This window comes from Schistosoma mansoni (genome assembly GCF_000237925.1).
Source record: "Schistosoma mansoni, WGS project CABG00000000 data, chromosome 1 unplaced supercontig 0010, strain Puerto Rico, whole genome shotgun sequence".
NCBI lineage: Eukaryota > Metazoa > Platyhelminthes > Trematoda > Strigeidida > Schistosomatidae > Schistosoma > Schistosoma mansoni.
The window spans coordinates 2155104-2177377 of record NW_017385987.1 but is presented as its reverse complement, the minus strand read 5'-3'; the positions used below and the strand labels follow the sequence as shown (position 1 = coordinate 2177377).

Genomic DNA, 22274 nt, shown 5'->3' with positions numbered 1-22274 from the left:
TAAATAGAATTAACTTGATGATAGATAAATAGGAAATGCAACGATAAAAAACAATGCAAATAAGAAGCAAATATACGAGTGGAAAATAAACAGTTCTATAATATTGATTGAAAGTATGAATAAGTATGAGAAGAAAGCAAAGTAGTTTAACATCGAACCAATTTCACAAATTTTTCAGTTTTAGTATTCATAAAAATATTATAAAGGGACTTACAACACAAAATAATGTACTTAAAAATTACTCAAGTTAGCTCAAACATTGAATGTTATAGACATACATTAACTGGAATGATATTTATCATTATATATACCTCGTTATTTCGAATTAACAACAGCAAATATAACTAATCTGCTTTATTCTGAGATCTTTCTAGTTCATCCACTGAAGCCATATTCACACAAGCTGCATGAAGCTGAATAAGGCTAATTAACATTTTCAGAAATGCTATTGGTGCTGTTAAACCAATCACTATACTCCATAATCCAAAACCAAATACTGGTCAAACAAAAGAAAAGAAAAAAACACAAATGAGGTGGAAGATTTTTATACCATGTCATATGACTTCTTATAATATTAATTACAATACTTCACTTGACAAATAAAGTTGATAAGTCATAATTATTACGGTTGAAATGAGTGAAAAAGATATTACAACTTTATAAATATAAACGTAAAACGTTGCATGTATATTCATCTCTTCAATTTGTCATATCAGTTATAAAATAAATGTTTCTACACTTGGTATTGCATCGGAGTCCATATCTACTACTCTACAATTTCAAAGTCCAGTCTTAACTCTAAGTTGTGTATCATCAGATTTTTTAATAATGGAAAAAATGAAGATAAACCAAGTATTATGACATAAAGACATAATAAGTCCTGTAGGTTAAAGTACTACATTTGTCTTCATCGAAACAATAGCATTCATATAACAGTTTAAATTTACAAACTCTACTATTTTTGACACCAACTTGAACAAAGGACACAGATCTATTAAGGCTTCAGAACTGCCTTACACTTAGATTGTAAAACACAAAATGTGAGAATAGTTATCGCTTACTAGTTAAATATCTATTGCGTAATGTGTGCTACTGTACATTAAAATAGTACTATCTAAACATTTAAAATCTAGAGATCATTTCCATATAGTATATTTACATCGCTGGTAATCACTTTCAAGAAAACGATGGCCTCATTTAGATATTAAAATTAAAAATGAATGTTAAAATCAAAAAACCTGCTGAATTATTGTGAGGCAAAACTTTTATTACTTAAAGTGAATATCAGATAGAGCAATATGTATCACTTGCTATCAATTTACTTAGGAGAACTTTAACTGTCAGTTATATGTATATTTAATATAATTAACCGATTTGTATTACAGATTGATGTATAACAACCAAATGATTGTCAAAGACAACTGAACTAAGCTTAAACATAACAGTTACCATTCCTAGCTTTTTACAAACCCACTTTTCAAGCGGTAATCATAATAACCATGAATATTTCTGTTAAACAAATTGAAAAACTAGCTTGTAGTTTTCAAAATGGATTATTATTCTGTTCCAGAGAACCCCTAAAGACTTAAAATCAGAAAAAAATTACGTGTTGGTGCATAAATGATGGGCTAGAATTCAAGCTTTATCTCACGAACAAACAAATCATTAACCATATAAAGCTGTATGGTCTTCAGAGTTTTGGCTAACTAATTCGTAGCAAGTTAAACTTACGGTAGAACATGAAAAATAAAATGTGTATACTTGCCTTTTGGTCCGGTATAAAAATGGTATATATAGAGCGTTGTATAGAAAAGTTCATTTCCTGCACACATCAAGAAAAGGATAATCTGTAGATAATGAAGAATAAATTTTGGAAATGATATGACCTACTCTATTTGTATAGTACAATTTGAGAAATCGATTTGCTTTAAGATCTATAAATTTATGACTTGATTTTCCCGATAAAACAGAACTAAACCAGTGATAACGATATGAATTCTCACCTGTGTAAATGTAGCCAATGGCTAGCTATGTCCACAATCATACTGAATTGAAAAAGGAGTATGTATGATGGATAAAAATAAATAAGACAAGCCAACAAACACATTGTTGAGCATCGGTCAACAATCATGTCCAACATAGCACCAAACTTCGTACCTAAATGAAATCACAGAAAGACGTTATTGAAAGAGTCTTACTCTGGTTTAGCGCGCGTGCAGCACAACCATCTACCGCATCCAATAGACACGAAATAATGTACGTAAGGAGAGTTAGTTCACAATTAGTTTTCATAAAATAACATGCTTGAAACAGAAGTACGATTCGTATGTAACCTGCAAAAATCAAATAAAAAACACCATACGTCCTATTATTTAATATTTCGTTGTTTTAACCACAAGCAAATAATACCACTCAAACTTTTCCACACCCAGTTAAATAGTCGTTTAATACACTGAACGTCACCTCGTTATGGAATACCTTAAACCATTTCTAGAATGGTACCAAATATACTTCTAAACAATAGTAAAAGCTCATGATAGTTATGTTGCTCATTTGATATTTTTCCCTCATAAAGAAATAGTGAACGTAAGTAAACTGTAGAATTGTAAAATTTTGATATTTCTGCAAACTTCAAACTATTTGGGCCTTAGCGAAGAATTATTGAAGCTGTATATATATATATATATATTTGTGGCACTGTATCCGACTCGAGTTCGATCGAATGAAAAACTGTCACCGAGATATACTTTCTTGGTCCGAGATCTAACTTCAGGTAGATCGTTCACTGCTTGTCAACGACTTATACATATCTTCAATCACCGTATATAATTATCGACTTAAATCACGTTGGTGAACAGAGGAATCAAATAATTCAAATACGAAAATGACTTTTTGAATATGTATATTTCCTACGATCGTTGTTCGGAAAGCGAAGAAAAACAAAGTGACGCGCAACGGAGAAGGTGAGTGAGCCAACTCAATTTAATTAAGCGTGAATGATATTCATATCCGAACAGAAATAAGTAACACATATAATGAGTAGGCTAAATAAATAGCACATATACGAACATATAAAAAACAGTCAGGATTGATAAGCGAATAATTGACAGGGTAAAAATGTGGCTTGAGAAGAGTGAATAGAGTGGTCTGTCTAGTGGCTAGAATAACCTATATGGACTAGACATAGTACCAACCGCACTACGTTCTCTTAGGTCACGACCATTTGGTTTGCATGAGTAATCTCCTTGCTAGAAGCGTTGGGAAAAATTCAAAGCACTTGTGAACACTTCTGCTTCTTTACTTTATTCATATCTATCTGTTTCCGAAATAAACTTACGGTTCTTATCACAAATCGTATATATCGTTGTAAAGACATACACATATTTACTATGATACGGCCCCAAGAATGAAATATCCCAAGAGATTTCATCATTGAACAGTTCTCTCGCCTTAAGGCTATTCGAGTTATTAGTTTTCGGGAATTTTCGGAAAACCGTTTAAACTACGATTGAGATAAGACTCATAGTTACAATAGTAAATATCTAAAAGCACACAATCAAAATGATCAAGAACTACTTATTATTGAAAATAATTGAAGCTACCTTATTATATTCCTTTTGATATATGTTGCAAGCAAGCATCACACAAATGTTAGCCACTACGATCTTTAAAGTGAAAGTATGAGATGGTGACGACAGGTCCATTAATACCATCCATCTACCTACCTGCCCTGTGTTGAGACTTAAGCAGGTAAAATGAAACCTGGCTGGTTTCTTTGTGGTTATTTTCTAAAAAACCTGTCTAACTTGACATAGGTTAGGGTAACGCTTGAGAACTTCCGTGAAACGTCTCGAAACATTTAGGAGACTATAATCACAATGACGTCCACCTAACGAATTTTCTGGGTTCCTATGTTGTGGTAATAAAACAACAAAGAAAAAAGTACTCCTGATGATTGCAAAGCAAAACGCGCCAAAAATTGAAACCTGCGGGTTGTTGGCCGGAATATGTTTCGCGTGTATTGATGTGCCGAAATATTTCTAGCACATTTCAGTTCGCTCGTGTGGATCCATTATAACAGATTCAGAAATTATTAATTAATTGAGGGACCAAGTGAGAGCTACCGTACTACATTACTAACAAATTGCTAGATGATCGGAATTCAAATCCTAATAACAATCCACGTTTCGACGAAATAACATGTGAACCTTTAGGAGTAAAAGAATAATTTGATGATGAACGACTCGGGCAAAGTTCCGGTAACGAAATTTCTAAGGAAAATCTATAGTGGGACGGCGAGCAGCTTATATTAGAACACGAAATAACTGAGAATTGAAAAACCCACCGGCATTTAGTAAATCAAACGTTAAAAACTACACGACAATTCGTTTTAGCTCTAAAACAAACATCTAGACCACGTCTGCATACAGTGACTACCAACGAGATGAAAAAGTACGCATATAGAATACAGTGAGTTATGATATTAAGACCACGGTCCATTGCCAGCAGGTCGCAGCTAAGGGGTTTAAAACCCTATGGAATTTGAAACGGACATTCATCAAGTTAGATACTACCTTATTCACTGCAGTATACACAAGCTTAATGAGAACTAAGCTTGCGAACTGCGTTCAGGCTGCAACTCCTTGTTTAAAAGGTGACTCGGATATCCTGAAAAAAGTAAAGAGAGCAGATACCCGTGCAATTCCAGAACTCCCGGGTTTACCACACAAGGAGCGGCTTGAAAAGCTTGACTTCTTCACACTATCCTACCGCACATTAAGAAGTGGTCTGATTTTGATATATCGAATACTAAGAAATAATTTTCAGACCTGATATACCTTCCCTTTACTTCCAACGAGATCGGGAAAACTCGGAGGACATAACAAGAGAGTAGAAAAGCCAAGAACGGATAAAATATCAGTGGCATACAGGTTTCACACCGAATCATCAATATTTGGAATCTGATTCCGGAAGCAGCAGTGTTCGAACTTTCAATTGACTCGTTCAAATAGAGACCAGACACTCACAGGAACATACTAAGAAAGAAATAACAAACGCTGTAAGCCTTTTGTTCTTACTACACAAATCTGAAATCTTAATCTGTAGGCAATGAAGAAGATTGGAGAAAATATTACTTCTCGTAGCATTCCAAATAATAAGAAAATAAACACTTGACAAGTAACATAGACAAACTTTTCTTACCAATTACATTTGGGATAAACAGAAACACGCTCATCTTTCCCCAGGTATTTGATGAAATAGTCGTGTCCACTGTCCAGAAATATTATGAACAGAGAAACACGCGAAGGTTTCAACGTCTAGTCAGCGACAGTTCGAATTTCAGCCTGATTTTGCAAGACGTATTTATGAGCGTTAAAAAGGTACTACTGTTGAGCGACAGCAGTCCAACCAGCTGCAAAAGATCCTGAATTGGAGTGAAAAGACAACTGTCAAAGGTTAGAAAGCTACGTATGGATGAAGGAGTAAATAGTATTTTATGCTGTTATTCAAAGTACCTGAAAGCAATTAGGAAAAAAGGGTAACCATACCTTTGAAGCAAAAGATTGAGGACTTAACACCTACAACAGCCAATGACCTTGACTCAAAATCCCGGGAGTATGCAAGAAACTGTATTAGGTATGTACAACAATCAGGCCACTGGATTCATGTTTAACAGTGACTGCGAAACCTCGTTTTTTGTTTTTAATAAAGTTTTCTCATAAATATATCTCATGATCCAATGTTTATGAGAAAAGTCAAATCAGCTATTTTTGTGGTTACTTTGTTATTGAATATTTGAAACATTTTCATTAATAGGGTTCAAACCACTAAATAACAGCAGTTGTTACTGCTGCGTTCAGTGTTTGATGTACTTGCGTCTATCATTATGTGTTGGTGGATCATGAGTAGGGGTTTCTGAGTGAACAAAGAAAGTACAGATATAGCAACTATCATACACCCGATTTCTATTATGGATAATTTCGGTTAATCCATTTTATTAACTTACTTAACAGACATTGTCATTTGGATAGTAACAATGTGCATACTTTTTGTACTGTTATGATCACCCGCCGTCTCGAATATGCGTTATTTCCGCTTTGTTCGCTGATACTTACTCATGTGCTTGTAGGTCTGTACCCTGCATCATTCGATAATAAACTGTATTCGCCGCTTCTCTTTGCCTTCTGACTTCATGTACCGTCAAGATTTGTTTTATAGCGGTTATCGAGGCGGAAGATTAGCGAAGCAGACACACGGGTAATACTGATAATCTCTCTTTCTCTCTCTCTCTCTCTCTCTCTCTCTATATATATATATATATATATATAATATAAAGGTACTACAATCATAGCGATTATCAGTATTACCCATATATCTGTACTTACGTTAGGTAAGTGTTGAAGATTACCTATTGAAATAATTGGGTTGCATCAGTAAAATATCCTAGACACCAGTCATTTCACCTGTCAGCAGCATTTCTCTCTATACTAGAAGACCGATAAGGGGATATTAGATTCTTCATGAAACTTTATTTGGAGCAAGGGTGACACTAACCTGCCCATACTCAAATATTGTCACATTCTGTACTTGCCCGTCATACCTACCAACAGAAATGAGGTTAAATTGTGTTCAAAAAGGGCTCACCACTTTCGTGCCTATAGGTAACCCTCGTGCTATTGATAGAAGAAACCAGAGAAGTAGTGAATAGGTCTTTATTTCGATCTTCGCGCAGTCACAGTGGAGCGTGGGATTATCTGTTCAGACAAACAAAGGCTCTCAACATTCCATATAAGATAGTAGGGAATATAACGCTTACAAAAGGTAAGGAAGTGAATGAATACTTGAACAATACTGTTTTAGCATATGCTTGGTTGTTTGGGGTCAACTCTTAACCAACCAACCTGAGCTGTTATAGACTAAAGAGCCAAAATAGTAAGGTTAGGCTAAGAAAGACATAAAGCGGTGTATCTGTTGTGTACGGTTATATAGATCAATATTGATATAAACAGGACGTTCGTACGTTCGAGGAGTAGCTTGGAAAATTTGCACACTGATTGTTGGATCGCAGAACTATCGACTGGCACGACATTTACCGGTCGTTTTGTAGTCTTGAGATAGTCTCCCTTTTGAACGTTATGGTAGTTTTCAGGATTGTTACACGATTCGTGTGAATCATGAATTGTTTAGGTTGTGATAACCTTCCGATAGGTAGGACAATCAGTGTAATCATCCTTCCATCATTCTAAAATTTCTTAAAGAATATGAGATCACTGGCCCCTCAAAATGCAGTTCGTTATCATATCTTCAGAATCTTGAGCTTTTTGCGAGATGATTACTATTTGGCAATCAGTAACATTTGTTTTTGCCTTTGTACTGTGGAACGGTTAATTTGTAGATTGTCGTTGATTGTGCAACAGTATATAAAGAAAACTCTGGTGTGTTTATCAAGACACTCTGTTTCACATCATACCCTGCAGCAAAAAGATGCACGCTTTTTTTGTTGACAAGTATGCCATTTTATACGAGGTTAGTTGCGTTGTTATGAGTAGCGGACTACATATACTTCTCATAACCTGTCTCGTGAGGAGGATCATGTTTGTGAGGAAGTTATACAAAAAACGGGTAGTGATAAATAATTTCGTGGGATAAACAATTTCTCACGTTCTTGACATCGATGATGACCCCGTTAGGTTCATCGGATTCACCCCATCTGCTAAGCTTGGCACTCAGGTAATCAGCAATAAACAAGCCCATTGAAATCAATCCAACTTATCAACCAATCACGAAAATTATGCAGAAACATAGGAACAAAAATCAAACCAATGGGAGATACAACAAAAACAAAGAAGAAAACGATGACGGATTTAAGGTCAAGAAGAACCAATAAACATCGAGGTGTACAGGACAAGCTGTAAACCACATGCGGAGAACCTGAACACTTCACGTCTACCCGAAGTATGGGCTGATGATGTCGTTCAGAAGGACCATGAAAGCTCCATGACTGAACCATCCAGCTCAGAGAACAAAATTCCATCAAAATTATATCAAATTTACTCGCTAAGATTTTATAAATTTATTCTTCCTATTTAATTTCTATGACCTAGTGTCTTTAAACTCTCTGAACATCAAAATGGTTAATAAATTATTACAACCATTACACGAGAAATCGGTTAAGTATAGATTCAAGGACGTATTTGAGTTTATGTATACAATAAAAACATAAATATAAGTGAGAAAACCACGTTATCACTAGATGTAACATCATTGTTCATTAACATCCCACTGACTAAAACCATAGATTACATATGTGAACAATTGCTAGGAAAAAAATAGAGATACCGTTCCTGATAACAAGTGAAGGAGCTTCCGTAGAAATCCACTACTGGTCGGTTTACCCATTTCCAAAGCTTCACACCTCTTCAATGCAAAATAAATTTGGTTAAATGTCTCAGTCATAGAATCAAACTGTTGTGTCCTGAAGGTGGTGTATATGGCGGAATAGATACACTGAAGAACACATTAGGAAATAACGGCTTTATAGACAATTTCGTCAGAAAATTCTTAGTAGATGGTTTTAAAAGAAGAAGAAACTGTGACCTGGACAGCAAAAAATTTTGTATCTCTGACTGGATTTTGAAGGGACATAGCAGGTGACATCTAAACATGTCGACTTAAAAGATCTGTTGAAATCATCTAGATCAATTCCAGAAGACCGGACTTATTTATCTAGAAGAGGTATATCTAGTCTGTGTTCACCTTGACCCACGACTGGATCATCTGATACCTAAACTTACAACCCACCTCCGAATTCCTTTTGTGTTTATATCTTTCTTCATCTGCACATTCATCTTTCCCAATTTATATGAATTTTTTATCGTAATTACCTTGATAAAATTCCTGTCATTACTTATTATATTCACACAATGATATTATATGACTTTATTCCTGTGCTAAACCAATTAGGTGTCAAACAGTACTAGCAACCTTTAACCAACTCCAAGTCCTTATTTATCTTCTGTATAGTAACTTCGCTTCTTATCCTGTCAGTTCGGTTCAGAACACAAACATCAGAATCCGCTTGGTTTACAAACAAACAAACTAAAAGGCATCGCACTATTAAGTGAAAAACAATGTTTGTACAAGATCAAGCCGAAAGTGGGTGTGAGTTTAGGAGACTGTAACCGATAAACAGTGGTCACTTGTTTAAATGAAAGCTTATGACAAGAGGAATATATATATATTCTAGTTTCTTAATAACCAATCAATAAAAATATATGTGATAATAGTCCATAAATAACTCCTAGCAGTTACCATCCATATTGTTCGTTCGAATTTAATATCAACCCATTTTACTAATTCGTACTGAATCCATATCACTCCATAAATTGCGTAATCTATAACTAATCGTTTGATTTGATTTGTAAATACAATATTACTTTTTCTCATTCGTGTTATCTATGTTTATTCCAACCATCGATCTTACATTTTCATTTTGAATATAAATTTGTCCAAGTTAGCATTACCTACAAGTCAGGCTAAGATCAGCAGTCCCATTTTATTCCACAAACAGTCCTAAAACTCATATGTTATCATTTTAATTGATGTATTTACTTTAAACTCAACCATTCTTTCGTAACATTATTTTAGTTGTATAATTGTATATTCGTGCAATCCAACGGACACCCAACAGACCCTCAACAACTCAAATACGGAATGACCTCCTCTCGTCAGGCTGTTTAAGGTCGTTAAAACGAAACGGCGGGCGACCTTAAAATTCGCTGACTTTTTTTTTACCGTGCCTATAACCTGATAAAAATGTATCAGAAAGAATATTCTTCCTTCACATATCTGTGTCTTAATATAATCGACACTTTTACTTAGTCTCATTCCTAACAAATAAATCAAATGATATATCTCAAGTGCTTGGAAATATTAAGTTCTTGGCTCAGTCTAAACACTGTCTAAACTCTGTCTAAACACATTTCATTCTGACCTGACGAATTATTCCCTTTGAGTTTAGTTTTTACTGTCAGACTTACACCTTTATAAAAGTCTTCCTATCCATTCAGTTAAAAAATGACTTTTTATGACATCATTCTGCCTGTAATTTTTGAAGGTTGAAAAAATTAATCTTTAGGTAAATCTAAGATAACATCACCAGTTACAAATCATTAGTTCAAATACACAAGTTGTTAATCACAATGGTATGGAAAATATTTTGATTGTTTCATTGTAACATCGCATAAATTAAGTTGTTAAGTACGTACAAATTAGGTGGATGTTAGAAGTGTACAAACGAAAACATCACACGACAACACCTTAAGTTTTTTCTAATAACATTTTAACTGAGATATTTATCGAAAAAGTTTTGATGAAAGTGCTCAAATTTTTCTAATTTCATTTCAATCGGTTCCTTCCTAGGTACATTTAAGTGTAATATGATAAGGTAAAATCCCTTTGTTCATTTATGAAGAAAATGAAATAAAATGTCATACAATAGCACAATTCTTTAAATTATATTTCAAAAGAAATTTATCTAGTGTATTTGATTTTCATACTTAAAAGCATTAATCAATAAAAGTTTTGGGAATAGGCTCATGGTTGATGAAATATGAATGAAAGTTATTAAACAAAGGTGAAATGTTTAGATTCTGATGTTTTTCCACTTAACTTTTTTTTTCTCTATGATCAAATGATTAACAAAAGTATATGATTTGCCCTTTCAGTACAGTTAAATTATTTAAAACAAACAATCCATCTTTAAAAATAGGGATTGTCACTATTTCTTTGGCTATTGCTTCTTTTAATTGACTAGAAAATTTATTTAAAGGAAATCCAGAATTGTTTAATATCTATTTCATTTGGTTGCATCATTTGACGAATAATATGTATTTTGAGTTGATAATTTAGTAAGAAAATATTGTTTAACTGGTAATATCCATCCTTTGACTTGTATCTTTGAGAGTTTTACATGGAATATAATAGTAATAATTGTTAGTACGGTGTATAGGTAGACTATCCAGTTCAATTGTTTTGTTAAAAGATGAACTGCTCAAAAAGAAATGAAGAGTGATTTGAAAATAAAAGTAAAATCAAAAATATTGTCAAGATTTTTAAAATATTGAAAATGAATTAAACGTGATTTTATAATTAAGGCAATAAAAACATATATATATATATATATATATATATATATATATATATATATACGGATACACGAAACTGACATACTATTTAGGGAGTGTACAACGCGAAAATTAAACAGTATTTGAACCTGCAGTTCGAGGGTTGGAAACTGTGAGTTCAATTGCTAAGCCAATATTATAACTTGCCGGTTTTGAGGTTGTGTACATTGTTGAACTTCATTGAAATCATGAACCGATCGATGTTAGACCACCATTGAAAACCTGGAAGCACTGGACGGCCGTTTCGTCTTAGTATAGCGCTCCTCATCAGTGCATATTCACGATCCTGCACACTGGGACCGAACAAAGGACCTTTATTCTCGAGCGAACGCATGATCTCTATACCACTGAGCCGGCATCCAACGATATTGATGTCTGACTTTAACGGAACTACGATATTGAGAGACTATTTCTCACTGTCTTCGGTAGATAGCCGCCTCTCACTCAACGCGGTTGAACTCTACTGGTCACAACTTCTCACAAGAACTCCGAGACTTACCTTCCGAAGCTAGTCACTAGTGAGCATACGATAACTTTGAGCTTGAGGTGAGGTCCAACCACGTCGGGTGAGAGGCGGCTACCTACCGAAGACAGTAGGAAATAGTCTCTCAATATCGCGGTTTGGTTAAAGTTAGACAATAACACCGCTGTATGCCGGCTCAGTGGTATAGGGATCAAGCGTTCGTACGAGGATGAAAGTCCTTTGTTCAGTCCTAGTGTGCAGGATCGTGAATATGCACTGATGAGTAGTCGTATACTAGAATAAAACAGTTGTTCAGTGCTTCCAGGTTTTCAATGGTGGTTTAACATCGATCGGTTCATGATTTCAATGTAGTTCAACAATCTACACAACCACAAACTGAAAATGGAAATGAATGATGAATTACACAAGATTAAATGTAAAATGATTACAGGTTCATTCGTGTTTACCGCTTGAATCTTCCTGTTGTTATTTAGGATTGCGATTGATCAATCACATTTGGCCACCATCCCTCCCTGCTTAAAATGCTTGTGACTTAATGGGAACATTAAGGCAGTTCGAACAGAATCATATATAGCAAAAGAGACCGATCAACTGTAGTCCGTGATTTCAATGGAAAGACTTAAATAACCAATATAAATGAATTACAATTGACCCCATCGGACAAGTCAGTGGTAATCTTGACTGAATAACACAGTAGATATATGGCTTAAAGTGAACAGTACAAGGTCCAAGTCCAGAGGTAAGCATCAAATCTAGGATGTAGGAGCATTTAACCCTCGAATCCCATGTAGGACGGGATGAGGATCTTGGATCTTCCTGCTAACCATTATCTAAATCTGCTTAAAATGATTACTAGGACTGAATTGATACACCCGCCATTCACATGAGTTGAGCCCTAAACTGATTCACATAAGATCTAGACGGAAATGCTTCTGCAAAATTTTCAGTGACTTTTTTTTATAATCAATTGATTAATTACAATTAACGAGGTAACGTTTTCAATGAAGGAGTACTACTAAGCAAGCTGTTAAGTAATTGTAGTTTATGCAGGTTACCTAAACAGAACTCATTCGCATATCGTTACACTAATTGCAAATACCTAGATTATGTCATTATAAATCAATATAATAAGGTAAGAGTAGAGGATGATAGTATCGTCTTCATTTCTTTGGCACCTTAATAAAACTTTGTTCAAACTGTTCAATTTAAAGTTAGTTTTATCATGAAAAAAAGAATCATTGAGTTCAATTATACGTGTGTTTGTGAACACGTATTGTTGAGAAGTTATAAACTAGTACAGAACAACGGTCAAGTGTTTCCTGTTTTCTTATGGTTTCACAATGGATGGTAAGAGAGTTGCTAATTTTGATTGTTTCAGTTTTTAATTATTATTTTGGTACTGTTGACTGAATGAAGATTTTTCGTTAACAGTCTTAAAAAAGCCAATATAATTATATTTTGCATAATATTTGTACACAATTTCTTTATATACGCGAGGCGGGTTCGTGGATGCGCACTGTTGAGGAGTTCCATAATAGGACGAAACGGCCGTCCAGCGCTTCCAGGTTTTCCATGGTGGTATGACTTCAATTGACTCATGATTTCAACTATTTAAAAAATACTGAAATCTCCACAAAACCCCTTCTAATTTTAAAAATATTAAATTATCTATATTTAATCAAAACCTATTCAATATTTATAGGTAGTAATGCCAAAAATATACTTATTTACTATACAATATTTTATAGTTGAATTCATGGGTCAATTGAAGCTAGACGACCATAGAAAAGCTAGAAGCACTGGACGGCTGTTTCATCCTAGTATATGACTCCTCAGCAGTGCGCATTCAATTTATTTGTTAGTGTATCATTTTAGCACTCTGACCACAAAATATATGATAAAACTAGATTAACTAGATACCAAAAATTCCTAGTTTGTTTGTTTTCATTTCGTTCAATAGTGAAAAGGGCTTATTCTTATTTCAGCATTTTCGAAAATTCGTAGCGTATAAAATAAGTTTTTTTGCTTAGACAAATTGTCAGTTGTGTTACAAGTCACGTAAAAACTAAGAAATATCAAGTATTGCGTTAAGTTTAATTGATTATTTATTTAACTGATAGCAAATCATATTAGGGACTAGTATTGAGTTTAAGAAAAGACTAGTAGATTAGAATCATTCGTAGCCAGAATCAGTTAAGGGATTTTTTCAAACCGAGCAAAAACAGAAAAATTCGTAGAACAAAATCAATGTAAGTTTTTTTTCAAAATTTTTATCAGTAAAAAACAAGCTGTTTTCAAAAAACAACAAGATGGTAGATAAAATAAAAAAAATTAGTCGGTTAAGTTAAGACTGAATTTAAATACAAGACAGTATTAAATAATCTAATTATTTTACCGATCTACTGATTTTCATCCACCGAGTTAGTTTCATCCTACTTATAGAGATTGATAATTCCATACTTTTTCTATTATTAGTATGATCATTTGTGATTGTCTTTCCCTTAAGTTTTAAGGTGGAATTTTCCTAATCAAAATACATATCGATCTAAACCACGATGTATCAGGTAAGTTGAGATGGTTAAGGAAATTTTTAGCCTAGGCGGTTGATTTTGGTTAAGTTTCATTCTCTTAGCAGGATGATTTAGTTATGAAAGCAAAAGTTCAAGAATAATCATTCAAGATCAAGTTAGACAGGACTAGCTATCAGTTTGTGCTGATGATATTGTTCAGAAGGACAGTGAAAGCTTCATGACGAAAATCCATCAAAATAATTTACAAGAATGTTAAGTATTTCTTAATAGTTTTTCATATGATAAAAAAATACAGGAAATACATTCTAAATAAACCAACCACTTAACTGATTATACGCTTTGTTTGAGTGTACTAAATTACTAAACGAAGAAGCAAATACATTGTAAAAACTGTTGTTTACTTGAAAAGCAGAAAAAAATAATGTTGCCTGAGTTGACGTCGATCAGAAACAAAAGCCATCCATAAATCAAAACGATTTCCATAAAGATTATATTGGTTTTACGATTGAGTGCTCACTGGAGACTCGGTTCAAGGAAAAATTTCAACGCTCTAGTTAAGATTTGTGACTGATGGAGTTTAACCATGTCGGGATCGAGACAGTCACTATCAGTTGATCGTCGAGAGGTAGCTTAAGTTGATTCAAGTTAAGAATTTTAGCCTTAAGAAAACAAACTATTAGTCTGGAGACCACGAGATTTCACAAGACATGCTTTTTTCTGGGTTAAATTTATAGTTAGCCTTTGGTGTGTATAACTGAGAAATCTGTAACTGGGATAAAATATAGATGCATTGTCTGCTATTTTCAAATGGTGACATAAATGGTCTCAGTCTGTGTTGAAAACCATTTACAAAAAACAACATTAAATAAGAAAGATTGGTCAGCTATCAATCTTCAATACCTGGGTCCCCATTAGTCGAAAGCGGGACTTAATTGCATCACTCGCTAAGCGAATACAAAGAATTAATAGTCTCGAGGTCATGAACAACGAACTGAGCATCCTTAAGAAAATATTAATCGAAAACGGTATTCTTCATATTTAGTAACAAGAATTTAAAACCCAAACCTCTCCAAGGACAATTAACCTCAGTTGAAAAGAAAATACTTTACATGAACATCAACTTCAAAGGTGATGGAGTTGCAGGCGTCCTAAAGAGAATAACTTACGATTCTCTAAAAAGAACATTCTTCTCAGCAACTTTACGAATAATGTTCTCCAGCCGATCAATGATCATCAATAATCTTAGGGACAAATTATCTCATTTAATCAACTGGATGTGCATTTATCAATCTACCTGTTCATGCAGAGCCAAGTACTTAGGCCGTTTGATGCGTACTTTTTCCAAAAGAATTCATAAAAATTACCCAGTTTGGTTAAAAAGAGACAGGAACTGCTCAATAAGTAGCTCAATAATCTAACACCTTGTGAATACAAGTCACTCAACCATAGGAGACTCTGCGTTCAAAGTCATAGAAGGCTTCGAAAGGCAGTTATATCGCATCTTCTGAACGTCGCCGAAGCAAAGGCTATACACCTAGGAAAACCAGAATGACATGTTCAAAAAGAGATTAGTACAACTTCTTCTTCTATCTCGATCTTAATCTCTCATAATTTTCTTTCTTATTCCCTTATAGCCATCTTCTTCCCCTTCTATATTCTTTCTAGACCTTTTATTTATGTTTCTATGGTCCTCCTGATTACATTTCATCTCAATTTCAACATTTCGTCTTATCGTGTTGAGCCATCCTTTCTTAATTATAACTTCCCTATCTATCTTCATGACGAATATTCAAGCACCTAACGACGAAACTATTATTAGTTTCCCTGATTAAAAGAAATAACATTTTAATACCTTTGTTTATTCTACCTCACTGTTATTATGTCTAGCAGAATTCTGTTATCACTATTATTTTAATTATCAACATGAAAAATAAGTATATATTTGCGATTTTACAGTTTTGAAAATGAGTTCACCAAATAAAGAACTCTTTGCTATGCCAATCTTTCTTATTTGATGTTTCAAAGGGTATATTCCATCTACTTAAAAACACTAAAATCAAATTCGTGTGATTTACCTGCCACAAAAGTTACTGAATAAGCAGACGATAACAATTGCGATACATGGATTCCATTCATTTTTATCATCGAAAGAGAATAAAGCATACCGGAAGCTATGACTAAAAAAATAGAAAAATAAGACAAGGAAGTGTAAGTTAAGGGAGGAAGGAAACTTGCCATTGAGAAAATAAAGTCGACTTATTTACGTGAAAAGATTGCATAGTCTCGAAAAATTGGTTTTTGTAAAAATCGTCGACGAATCGATTATGTGTTCAATGTTTATCAACATTTCAAAACCTTAGAAAAAGGTTATTGGATGCTAAAACGTTTGTATTGAGCTAGATGAAATCAAACATCCAGTGCATTTAACATTTTCTCAATAAGCCCATTTTTTTCAGTCTAAGATTCAGTCTATGTTCAATACTAAAATCACTAAGTGGTTTTAGAAGTTGGATATTAATAGTAATCACGAAAGATGGAGGTTAAAATAGACATCCAGAGATAAAATGACTGTTGAGGAATAAGGTGTACCCCTTCGTTTCAGTAAACATCCCCTAAATAGTCTTTTTTACACATATTGTTACTATTGCATCAAGTGCGTTGTTTCTGAATGCCAGTCTCAAAAACGATAACCACTTCGAAACCTTTATTATCTTTGGTCCATGGTACAATACATTCAAACCATATTAAAGCTAGTATTGAAATATTTGAGAAACCTGACTTGTGTTTGCTGGGCACCATGGCTCAAGAAAACAGATTTAATTGACCACTAGGAATCTATAACCAGCATAGGTAGATCATGCGACTTTTATAGATTTTCCTTGCATCGATATTTATTCAGATTTGACCTAAGTTTAATTAAACATAATTTGCATTGATTACCTGAGTGACTTACCATATAAATCCAGTTTAATAAATGTCTTAAAGTCAAAAATATACATGAGAAAACAATGATTATGGAATCAGATACTTAACTTCCTATTGGAAAAGTGTCAATTGAAACGAAATATTTTTTGAGTTGGTTTGTATTCTAAATGTCCCAACAGGAGTGCATAGTCGTAATTGAGCCGCAAACATTCAATTTCTACTTATCGAGTCGCGAGATCTATTTATCTGCATAGTGTCATGATGAAGAACTATTTGAAAAGAAATACTTCTTTATAAATTATTGCTTCATAAGCTGAATGATAAGACGTTTCAATATGCCTGGAATATAATCTGTTCCAAAAAATGTTTTCACTAGATTGAGTATCGCTGAAGAAGTGCATTGTAAAACTCACAACTGCGATTCTACAAAGCGTAATTTTCACTTGTTTAAGGCTCATGACTAATGCCATTAAGAAGGACATAGTCAAAAAGCACGTATATGAAAAGAACACATGAATTATGATTATAACTAAAATTTTCTAATCTGGGAGATAAAACCATCTTTTGACCAATTTGTACAGAGAATTTTTAATGTATTCATAATTTAAATAAGTTATAAGTTAATGTTTAATAAGCAACACTAATTGCCACACTACAATAATAAAAGAAAACCAGCTGGTTTTAATATAACTTACCTAAATGTAAACATCCAAGATGCATGTAAATGTATTGTATATTAAATGCTCTTGGAATATTACAAGATTCAGTTGATATTGGATTATCATAGTTATCTGAGATTGGAAATAAACTTTGAAGGAACCAATCACTATGAGGTATCGGAAATCCTACAAGCTACAAAATTTGAGAAAATTTTTATAAAATGATGAATTAGGTTTTTAGAATTAAGTGTACCATCATATAACATCATGATTTAATAGATGAAAATTCCATGTCATTTCATATACTTACTTGTTTCAGAATGTTCATTACATAAATAATAGAATATTGAAAGTAATTTTTCATCAGCTCTCATCTACTGGAAAATTATGTGAAACCAAAGAGAGCTAGAAGATTATTTCATACTAGTTTGGGAGTATCTGAAATAGTTAGACCATGTTTTGTAAAGGAAACGTTACGTCTTGAGAATAGTGCTATATCAGTTATTGACTGACTTTATGTTGAATTGTCAACAGGTATAAATTTAGTTGATTTCTTATATGGTGATACAATAAATGGTTTACTACTTTACTCCCTACTTGGTTGATTCCAGAGTTCGTGGGTTTCCCTTATCATTAATATAAATAGACTAGGCTAAATCCACTTAATCAGGCTGTGATTTATCGATAGTCAGATTTTAGTGGCCCTATAACTGACTCTAATGAGACTGGACTAATAATTGTTATTGAATAATTGCTGTAGAAATATACATCCGAGCTACCGTCGTATATAATCATCAACTTAAATCACGTTAGTAAATAGCGGAATTAAATAATTCAAATACGAGAATGGATTTTTGAATATGTATATTTCCTACAATCGTTGTTCAGGTAGCGAAGAAGGTGAGTGAGCCAACTCCATTCAGCCAAGCGTGAATTTATATTTACAGTCGAACAAAAATAAGTAACAGAAATAATGATTAGGCTAAATAAATAGCACATATACGATCATATAAAAAAACAGTCAGGATTAATAAGCGAATAATTGACGGGGTAAAAATGTGGCTTGAGAAGAATGAATAAATTGGTCTGTCCAGTGGCTCGAATAACCTATCTGAGCTTGAAATAGTACCAGCCCCCACAAGATAAAGTTTAACAAACGTTTCTTTAACTATTATTATTATTATTATCATAATTATTTTCCATATCATTGTTGATTTATTTTTCTTCACTATCTTTTCATATACATTCTTCAATATCAAACTAACAATTTTTGCTACGCATTTTGTTAAAGTTTAATAATTGTTATTTTGATGTCGACTTTTTTCCAACTATCGGCCTGATTCCAATCTTAAAGACTGATTCAAACTTTAAGTAAATCCAACGTTTCACTCGGCAATCTGGTCAAAGCTTTTTCAAGGAAATACAATCAAGTATCAGAATGATGGGATAGAAATAAGTACATGATTCTTTGAGTAACTGTACACTAAACACATCATCCGATCATGTTAACAATGTCGATAGTAAGAAATTGCTATGGTGAGTATCAGACATTTGGCGTAAAGGAATGTGATCTCATGATCTCAACTCTGTAAAGGAATGTGTTATGATAACAGTTGTATGTATGTATAAGTGGATCAGAGGTGAGAGAAAATTTAATTGACTATTTCGCTAGTGATAGATGAATTTTTCTATGAAAACAGACGATTTTATAGATGATATGAGTCAAGTGTGTCAATCTCGTGTAAAATGAAAATAAATAAACAGAAATAAAACCGAATTCATCCATTGGTGTTTAGGACTGAAGTAATCATACTTATTGATAATGTGTGCATCCTATATGGATTGTCTCAATATTGCCTTCAGTCACAAGCATTATAAGTAGAGATGGATGAATGCTAGTAGTGGAATCCAAGATGTGCGTTTCGTCCTATTTGGAACTCGTTAGATGGATGTACCCGCATCCCAGAGATGATGTCCATTCTGGGACTTGGACCCAGTACCGTTTGCTTCATATGCTATTGGATTATACACTTAAAATAAATGTTTGTGGTATTGTGTTGATCAAGTTAATTGTTCATCGTATATTTATATTAACCAACTTATTAGAACAGTTGACAGTAATCGTTGTTCTTCAGATGATAAGTGATAGTTTAAGTGGAGTGAAATGTGATTAGGAATTCAGGTCTACTTATTAACCATTAGTTGTTATAGGAAAGCTAGTTGTATCCCATCTTTCCTATTGATACTGCTTTGATTTGCCCATATCTGTAGGGCTTCAGCTGTTAGTCATTATTTGTAAGAACTAAATCCTTTATAGGGGATTCTTGTGACACTGAAATCAATTGTATGACCATACTCTATTGATTGTAATGTGATTTCTGACCAGTTTTCTAGTTTTTTTAAGGTTATATGACGACGGAATATGCTTCAAACAAAGTTTATATTCCCTCAACCTCATATTCAATTATCGTAATGCCTCACTTTCATATAATACAGGATCAAAATCACTACATTTTATCTCATATGAGCAAACTTTTGTTCCCCCTTTCGTGCTTAATCTCTGATTTTTACCAGTTTAGAGATTAAAGTACTGATTGTTTGAAAGAATTCTCTTATATTTTGATCATTTAGGGCCCTTCGGATCTCTTTCGAAGTTCTTTTACGATGTTGGATCTACGATATGAGATTTCACAAATATAATTTTTCCTCCTTAATGTTTTACATTAACTTGGCGCACAACTACTGTGAAACTATTCGTTCAAGTAAACATGAAAACTTTAATAAATATTTTTAAACTGTTATTATTCTTATCACTACCAATTTAACTATCATCACACAATCAAGCAGTACTTTTACTTATTATGAGTAGTCATGCGATCTATTTTATTGTCATGATTTACTCATAAAATGTCTTGATTGTTCTAATATTTTCCGCATACTTATACATATTATTTTGTTTATTAAAGTAAAATTTCATGCACTTAGCTCCTTTTATGAATTTAAATAAAGCCAGAACAAATATCGATGCACAATAATATGAATTCATTATATTTCGTGGTTTCTCGTCATCTGCTTACAACAAAATATGTATTAGAATTTTAGCATTGTGATAATAAGTAGTGTGAAACAATTGACATACGTGAATGCAAAGGACCAGTGGTGTAATAATTGAGTGGAATTCAGAGACAGATAAGATAAATTGTGTGATAATTCTAGAGGTAATAAAAGATTCATGGAATTGAAAACAAATAGGATGAATTACGTAATGGTTGAATAGAATTTGGAGAGTTCACATTATTTAAAAGAAACAAGTGAGCGGAAATGTGTGAGTGAGAGAGTGGTTTAAGAATTGGGTAATGGAAGAGGAATATAATACAAAACCAAATATTAACCAACATAAAACTAATGATCAAGAAAAACAAAAAAATACAACCAAAAAACACACAAAATAATTTAATTCCCAGGGTAGTAATAAGTTTATTAATGTCTTTTTTTGAACACATAGATCCAATTCAAGCTTTTTTATCGCAATCGCTTAAGCAAAACGGAGAGCAGCCGTACTTCTTTGTCTGCTAATAATTTTGAAAGCATGAGAAATTTCAATGGTATGCCTGGTGTCAAGTAAATGCCGAGCCCTGGTCCCTTGCAGCCCCAGTTTCTTTGGAACATGCTCAGAAATGCGAACATGTACTCTTCTCTTGGTTCTTCCAATGCATGTGCTTTGGCACGTACATGTAAATTGGTAAATGCATTCACGTATATCAATTGTTTCACACTACTTATTATCTCAATGTTAAAATCCTAATGCATATTTTGTTGTAAGCAGATGACGAGAAACCACGAAATATAATGAATTCATATTATTCTGCATCAATATTGTTCTGGCTTTATTTATATTAGAGTAAAATTTGATGCAGTTCTAATGAAAAACAGCATTGTTTGCTTATATGAACTAATCCAATATATAAGTGTAAATTCATGTTAATGAAATCATTTTTGTCTATCATAAGTTATTAAAAAGTAGCTTCATTATACAAGATGCATTCATAAATGCATAGATACAATTCAGAAAAATGTTCCTGTTTTAAGCGTTGTTTGTATGTTTGAATAACTAATTTTTGGATTGCATCTGTTGTTGTTACTCACTTTTTATAATTACATATTTCATCTAGTATTTTGTCGAACTGTTGTCTAAACAAGGTTACTTAGAATTTCAAAAATAGCTAACCTTCTATCCGATAAAACTCTACTAGATATCGTTCCCGATAAATCGGTTACAGCTTCGTTTTTGTTGTTCAAATGAAAATCTGATATTACATTCAAAGTCTTGTTGCTTACTTAATGTACTGTACTGAACTAGTAACCAAAAGATCAATGCATCAATCCTTCTGTGACAGAGGCTCACTTTTGTATATGTAACAATTATTTTTCTTTTTGAATCACGAACCTCCTAATAAGTTATCTTCGTTTTTTCTATAAAAATAACTTT

The 22274-nt window shown here is 33.2% G+C and overlaps 2 protein-coding genes across 2 annotated transcripts in view; both read right to left on the bottom strand.

Annotated features, from left to right (window-relative positions):
* Nucleotides 1-260: 260 nt before the first annotated feature.
* Nucleotides 261-5612, bottom strand: Smp_132640 (CDP-diacylglycerol--inositol 3-phosphatidyltransferase). The gene is made up of 7 exons (XM_018791991.1): nucleotides 5550-5612; nucleotides 5203-5465; nucleotides 2199-2333; nucleotides 2004-2157; nucleotides 1891-1972; nucleotides 1829-1847; nucleotides 261-496 (listed from the first exon to the last, which is right to left on the bottom strand). Exons 2-7 carry the CDS (start codon nucleotides 5234-5236, stop codon nucleotides 345-347), a joined length of 576 nt encoding a protein of 191 aa, XP_018644896.1. The 5' UTR covers nucleotides 5237-5465; nucleotides 5550-5612; the 3' UTR covers nucleotides 261-344.
* A 5246-nt stretch (nucleotides 5613-10858) lies between these two features.
* Nucleotides 10859-22274, bottom strand: part of Smp_201130 (unnamed protein product) — a gene marked incomplete at both ends in the record, with an annotated part of 44753 nt that continues 33337 nt past the window's right edge. Inside the window, 3 exons of the mRNA XM_018791990.1 lie at nucleotides 10859-11049; nucleotides 16277-16378; nucleotides 17822-17978. Of these exons, the coding sequence (XP_018644895.1) occupies nucleotides 10859-11049; nucleotides 16277-16378; nucleotides 17822-17978 (450 nt within the window). The remainder of the gene's footprint in view (nucleotides 11050-16276; nucleotides 16379-17821; nucleotides 17979-22274) is intronic.

Coding starts and splice junctions, on each gene's coding strand:
- Smp_132640 (XM_018791991.1), bottom strand. CDS start 5,236: ATGAGCGTGTTTCTGTTTATCCCAAATGTAATTG. Junction 2,334..5,202: donor GTTTATCCCAAATGTAATTG/GTAAGAAAAGTT, acceptor TGATTTTTGCAG/GTTACATACGAATCGTACTT. Junction 2,158..2,198: donor TGCACGCGCGCTAAACCAGA/GTAAGACTCTTT, acceptor GATTTCATTTAG/GTACGAAGTTTGGTGCTATG.